The sequence below is a fragment of the Quercus robur genome, chromosome 2, assembly GCF_932294415.1.
Source record: "Quercus robur chromosome 2, dhQueRobu3.1, whole genome shotgun sequence".
Lineage (NCBI taxonomy): Eukaryota > Viridiplantae > Streptophyta > Magnoliopsida > Fagales > Fagaceae > Quercus > Quercus robur.
Genome location: NC_065535.1, coordinates 58,165,493 through 58,172,579, shown reverse-complemented (window position 1 = coordinate 58,172,579; position 7,087 = coordinate 58,165,493). Strand labels below are relative to the sequence as shown.

General features: G+C 33.6%; 1 protein-coding gene across 1 annotated transcript; it reads right to left on the bottom strand.

The window, feature by feature from the left end:
* Positions 1-2,975: 2,975 nt before the first annotated feature.
* LOC126714181 (pre-mRNA cleavage factor Im 25 kDa subunit 1) lies at positions 2,976-6,308 on the bottom strand. Its single transcript, XM_050414210.1, has 8 exons — positions 6,195-6,308; positions 5,939-6,121; positions 5,785-5,830; positions 4,394-4,487; positions 4,210-4,283; positions 4,040-4,126; positions 3,853-3,963; positions 2,976-3,290 (listed from the first exon to the last, which is right to left on the bottom strand). Exons 2-8 carry the CDS (start codon positions 6,115-6,117, stop codon positions 3,219-3,221), a joined length of 663 nt encoding a protein of 220 aa, XP_050270167.1. The 5' UTR covers positions 6,118-6,121; positions 6,195-6,308; the 3' UTR covers positions 2,976-3,218.
* Positions 6,309-7,087: the final 779 nt, after the last annotated feature.

The window sequence follows — 7,087 nt, the reverse complement described above, 5'->3', positions numbered from 1 at the left end:
TAGATAAACCCCACAATAAATCATCCTTAACAGGCGTCATCAACATTTCCTTCGCAATTTGGCAGCCATCTTTTCTGGTTTCCTAAATGACTCTGAAGTCCCCATGCATGGGTCTATGCATGTCGGCAGCAAAGACAAAAGGATGAAAAATAAAAGTCCGGTACTGTGGTAAGGGCAAAGCTTGGCTCTACAAGTCAGTGGACAGGACACAATGCAAACATACAGTCAAATTTGGATGCCTGTGTGGGAGTACTTCTTGTTTAAGAACAATAATTGATAAATAAACTGAATTTCATTATATTCAACATATGATATAAATGATTAAAATTCACATAAATTAGAATTTATCTAATTTTTAGAGGACAATGGAGAGATATTAACTTGATGATTTTCAAATTAATCTCATAACAAGAAAAGCAAATTACCGTAAATTCATATATGTTTTTAGATGACAGGGTTGAGGCGTAGACCAAGTTACTGTTTTGAGACGATACACGCATCTACAAGGTTTCTAGTGTAGTAGACTAAACATTGTATGTGCCGCCCTCGGAATACAATAACCCAACCATTTTTGTTGATTATCCTTACAAATCCATACCGCCTGTAGGATATGAAGCTCTCAATAGTACTTTTCTTTTACCCAAAAATATAGTATATACAAGGATATATTATTTTCATAAAAAATGAGAAAACTAACAAAGTAAATATATGAATAGTTTTCTATTACATGAAAATATATATGGAAAAAAGTTTCTATTCTCTATATCTCTCTTTCTAGCCGGATATAGGTTACATAATTATATAGGCTGAAGAAACGTACAATAATGCTATGTTTGGACGTTTGGAGGGAGATGAGAGTAGAGGGGAAGAGAGGGGAGAAGAGTAGAAGGGAATGGTTATCCTCCACATTATTTGAATGTTTTTAAAATTAAGTAAGAGAGAGGGGAATAATTAGCATTTTCATAATTTGTAATTTTGTTAATATGGTAAGAGTAAATTTGGTAATTTATTTGGTCAAGTATTTCTATGCTCTACTTTCCCTTCAAATTTGTCCAATTTGGAGGAATTAAAAATGAGGGATTAGAAGTAGTTAGAACCCTCCAAATCCCGACCCCCCCTCCATCTTTAAAAAACATCCAAATAAGGTAATTTAACTTACTCTCCCTCTCTCCACTCTACTCCCTTCTACCCCTACTCCATCCAAACAAGCTATAAAAATCATGTTACTTTGGGTTTTAAAAACATTTACTTTATTGCTGTTATGATTATCTTTTTTCTTTTTTTCTTTTTTGAGAAGGAAACTGTTATGATTATCCTTAAAATGGATAGTAACGTGTGGCTATTGAATTGCATATAAAAATAATTAAGATACTAGCTAGCCTTTTTGAACATAATAATGCAGCGGATACAAAATCCTGATTTGAAAAGTTTCAGCTCTGTGACATATAAGTTTGTGGTCAAAAACAATTTTAAGCTATGCGTTGGAGCAAATTCAAAAGCTTTGAAAACGATAAAAGAAAACCAATGCCATTATTAGAGACATTATAATATTGATTGAATTTTAAATGTATAAAACCGATTTCATCAGTTCACTTTTTTTTTTTTTTTTTTTTTTTTTTTTTTGAGGGAGATCATTTCACTTGAATGACCATTTAATCAAAATTATGATTTTTGTAATAATATTCCAACAGTACTATATTTTACTTTTTGGATGATGTGGTCACCCTGTGCTTCCTTGACCTTGACCTTCCTAAATCAGCAAGTTGCAATTATTCTACAGAGCAAAAAGACTGACACACTGGGAGCCCACCATATAAAAAATAAAGAATAGTATCACAATTATACTATCTAACAAGAAAAACTTATCGAGGAAAAATAAACTTTGATGGGCAAGTTTAGGGAGGGTAGTGTGGAACTTATTTGCCATCAGAAAGAAGACAGAATAGAAAGAGAAACGAGACTGGGAATCATACTCTCAAAACAGAATGCTGCCAACATAAGGATAGCCACAACCACTAGCATCAGCCTATCATCCCACCACAACTTCCAAAAATTGTGCAATACCATCAAAGCTATGGCACCATACTCCCCGCATACATGTCGGAGATGTCGCCATTGTCATCACCACTATCGTCACCACTTACGCATTTACCTCCACTATTACATCCATCTATTACTTCACTCTCAATCCTAATCACCATTATTAGCGTTGAATGATGTGACCCACAAAACATCCTTCACAATATTCACTACACACTCTTGGGAGAAAGCGAGGGGAAAGAAGTTCACAAAAGGGAAAATAGCTAACATGGATATGCACACAGAGAGGCAGAAGAAACCCATGTTTTGTTGAAACAAAAGAAAAAAAACCCACGTTTGGTTGCAAGAAAAGAAGTCAATATCTGGAAACAGTTTTCCTCATTCTCTCCCTAAATAAAGCCACAAACCAAGAAATGCATATACAACAAGAACTTCATCATTTGAGTGCCTGCGATTGAGTATCACACCTGCAACCATGAGACACAGCTTTTCTGCTCCTGGCCTTTACGGAAACCATAGAAACATCTATTTTCAGTCCAGTCATTGGTACAGTACATGCAAGACTAGAAATGCTTGAATATAGGTATCAGTCATGGTAGCAAAGTCAGATAAACAAAATTGTGCACCAAATGTGCACACAGGCTCATACACGTGGAGTGGAGTTCAAAGCCATCTACGCTTACCTAGTCTCTCACCACTCAATGCTTCCTTATCTAAGCATTGTAAACATGCTTCCAATAGAATAAGCAATCTATTGCCATTAACATCCTTTGCCAGTAAAGAGTATGTTTTCACCAACTTTTTACCATGTTGCTATAATTAAAATAAATTTCTCATAAGTACCTTTTTTGTGGATATAATTTATCAGAAGTACTAAAGCTAAAACATTTAATCACTCTCATTAATTTAAGGATTTATGTATTCAAAGATAAAAATTTCACACCCAAAAATTAAAATAACATTTATATTGCTGTATTCAACATTAAAATTTAATCACCTCAGATTACCCATAGAAAACTAAAATATATACAAGTATCTGTCCATATTGCATAAAATTAATGCCACAGTAAAAAGAATTAAAAAAAAAAAAAAAAAAAAAAAAAAAACTGTCACACACATCCATCCTGGTTGCACACACTTACCAAATAGATCACTCTGTTATGATGAATGGATTAACTTCAAGATTCAATGATGTTGAATGAAAATTTAGATAACAGCTGTGGCACGCCTGAAATGATTGGTCCATACGTCTGCAATGCAACAAAAAAATGCTTCAAAACCAGCTGATAAACTTATTTCCACTAAATTCTACACAGGAAGTTGGATATCCAAGAACATATTATTCCATCTCATTTTAGATGGAATCTTAATACAAGTTGGTGATGCAAGGTCATCAAAAAATACTGAAAGAAGGTCAATTATTGAAATTTGAAAATGTTCATGTGTCAAAAAAGTGCTAAGAAATTAAAAAATGAATTGAATGAAACAAATAACAAGCTGGAATCTTCTCAAATATAATGTGAATTACAATGTTGATTCAGTGTATGTTTAGATACCGCTTATTTTGCTAAAAACTGAAAACTGAAAACAATAAAAAAATAATTTCCGGATTACTGTTCACTGTTGGGTAACTGAAGTTTTGCCTTAATGCACTGTTTATGTCCCATGAACAGTGCAAGAGGTGTTAGTGAAAAAAAAAAAAAAAAAAAAGAAGCAGAAACACAGAAACGTGCAGATGCAGACGTGATCCAAGCAGGCCTTCAATCTCCATGGGAAATTATCAATCTTTAGAAGGAATATGGAGTTCAATACCTTGTGATTTTCATGAATCTGGCAAAGAGGAACTGCAAGCAATTTAAGGTTTTTCGGTACAATAAACTTCCGACTATTTGGCAACCTCACAAGAAAGAGTTTCGTGCACTCCTACAAACAATAAAATCATAAGAAGTAAATTTCCAAAGACATCAAAACCCAGAGTGGTTTAAAGCAAACCAACTACCTTAGGACATTTTACATTAGGTGGCAAGTATGGATACACTAATGTTTCAAAGTCAGGCTTCCACCACATCCCAAGGCATTCTCCCACCTATCAAATACAATATTCACATTAACATATTGCAATGAGACTACTGATATGAAAGCGATAAACTTAAAGGACCTTTCTAATACCTCCCATCCAATCTCATCACCACTTTCATTGGCAGAAAGCTTTCTTGACAGCTTACGTCTCAATCCATCAATATCTGTACATTCAATTCAAAAGGTTCCCAGTTCAGCAAACCCTTAGAAAAATAACCCATGACTGAACATGATTCACCTTTCCTATTTGATGTATGATAATCTGTCCATCTACCTGATTCACCCAGTCTCAAGCGGCCACCAGGAAGCTTAAAGATGGAATTCCTTACTTGCAACAGCAACAAATGTGGATGTTTGAACAACTCAACCTGAAAAGATGCATCTTTTCAGTATAGTCTAATATGCCAGAATATCTCACTAAATGTTACACAAATCATACTATTTTAGGAGAAACCTCAAGGATACTTAAAACTATTAATGAAGAAAAGAGAATCCACATAAAAGATATCAATTTCCATATCCCTGACCCCCTCCTCAAAAGAACAAAAAGCTGAATAATAAAAGATAAATCCTGAATAAAAATTTCCTTGAAGATTAATATATAATATGGTCTTTATAATTTAGAGTTCTATCATACATACCATTAAATTCTTCAATCAAATCCATATGGTATTGCATCTTATTGAGGCCTCAATGTGGGTCTTCTCCCAACAAACATGTTTTTATTAAAAAAATCAGCCTGTGCATGTTTAAAAAGAGCCTCAATATGTAAGAAAGCATAGATAAAGTCGAATTAGGCCTCCAGCCCCACCTCAATATATAGCTGCCATCCCAACCAAGATTTAAAAACTCTTATGCCTTGGCTCTCTTATAGCGAATAAAACAACTCATATAGACAGTTAGTCTCTTCCTTCGATCCATATCTGCTTGCTTATACATTGGAATGAAATTGTAATTCAAATGATTCACTCATATTGCTTTTACAATTTTCTTCCAACTAATACAAATGAAAAAATTTCTTTTGTCCACAACACCAACTAATAATTCTGTGTCTTCAATGTCAAATTTAGCAACATCCATAAACACTTTCAATGATTGATACACAGTTATCTACTGCAATTCTTATTATATTCAAGCAGATCTTGCAATTTCAGTCCAATCAACCCTAATCAATAGCTGGTAGTTTGCGCACTCAATGATAAGCAGTTATAAATAACACAAAATTTTATGAAGAGTTGCTTGTTGTCACACTTTTAGAATGCCATATCAGTAGATGATGTGGGTGTTTCACGATTCATATATTCTCGGCCATTTTACTTCACATAATAAACAACAATTTCAAGCAGAACCAATATCATGCTTAACAAGTACTGTAACCAGCACTAATATCATAATTAGCAAGCACTCTAAAAAGAGCTGGGGTCACTGATGAATAAACACATACTAATTTATTAACCTCTAATCCGATAACAAGCAAAATTGGCTTCCTCATATTACAGCAATTTACACTCATTCACAAACATAAAAACAAAGAAATTAGGAATTAACACACAAACACTTTATGATAAAATTTAACAGAAAACTTGCAATTTGCAAACCAAATAATTAATAATAATAAATAATATAATATCATCATGATAATTTGATAAAGACTAAATGACTAACCAGAATAACAGCTTGCACACAAGTCCTTAACCCATGAGCAGCATAGCTAGACAAATTAAACAAAAAAATAAAATAAATGACCAATAAACTAATCCAAAACAAAGCAAACCCAATTGGGTACACATAGTGAGTGAGAGTGTATGGATGGGTATACTTGGATTTCATCCTCTGAACACGATCAGCCAAGGTCTCATCCTTAAAGGGTATGACTTCTTTGGATCCAAAATAATAGTTACTCAGAGAGTATATGTCTATTACAGTAGCATGACTCTGATCATCGCTGTTGCCACTACTTTGACTGACATTACCGTTTGAACGCACTTCATCTCCCATTGCCCTGAAACTCAAGCAAGCACACTGAGAAAAGTAAACTTTGATGAAGAAGAAGAAAGAAAGAAAAAGGTGCGAACTTTGTCTCTGCTATTACAGTTTGGGTTTGGAACGTGGCGTTTCCAGAGACTTGGACAGTTAGTACTATATATGCGTAAGATGTTGTGTCAGCGAGGATGTTGTGGGCTTTTTGGTGAGGTAGGAAAGATTGTGTGTATTTGGGCCTGTTATAATTTCTGGGCCTTAGTTCTAATTACATCTCTCTCTCTCTCTCTCTCATCTCTCTCTCCAATTCTAGGGTTGATTTGAATTGAAACAAAGGGCCTTTGGTAAGATTTCAAATAATTGTTTTCAGTATTTAAACACTGAAAATTGTGGGTAATAAAAAAAAAAAATACATTTGGTAGAGAATTTTATTTAGAAGTGTTCGAGTTATGTTTTTTATTTTAAGATATTTAAACACTGAATTTAAAAAATTTCTCATTTTTCATTTTTTGAGTTGGCATTATTGTAAATATTTTAAAAAACATGGGACCCATAGAATTAACAGTACATTAAACCATTTCTTTCTCTTTCTTTCTCATGCTCTCTCTCTCTCTCTCTCTCTTCTTTCTTTCTTTCACACTTATCTTTATCTTCTCTCTCTTTCTTTCTTTCTTCCACATTTACCTAACCCTTTTTTTTAAAAAAAATTTTCGGTGTGTAGGAGTGTATAACGTTCTAGATGAACGTAGATTTTATGATTATTATTTAATAATTTAAGATCATGATTTATCCCACTATCATTCCTTTGATCTTTTGGGCCACTGATCCTATAACTATAAGCAGCCTCAAGTAACAGAGTTTGACCTTATCTTCTTAAAAAATAAAAAATAAAAAAAATATCTGAGCCTTTATTTTTTTCAATCTTGACGGGGATTTGATTCTGCAAAAGAGTTTGGCAGAAGAGATGGGAGATAGGGAGAAAAGGAGA

Coding starts and splice junctions, on each gene's coding strand:
- LOC126714181 (XM_050414210.1), bottom strand. CDS start 6,117: ATGGGAGATGAAGTGCGTTCAAACGGTAATGTCAGTCAAAGTAGTGGC. Junction 4,284..4,393: donor CTTGAGACTGGGTGAATCAG/GTAGATGGACAG, acceptor TTGAATGTACAG/ATATTGATGGATTGAGACGT. Junction 4,127..4,209: donor GTGATGAGATTGGATGGGAG/GTATTAGAAAGG, acceptor TGTATTTGATAG/GTGGGAGAATGCCTTGGGAT.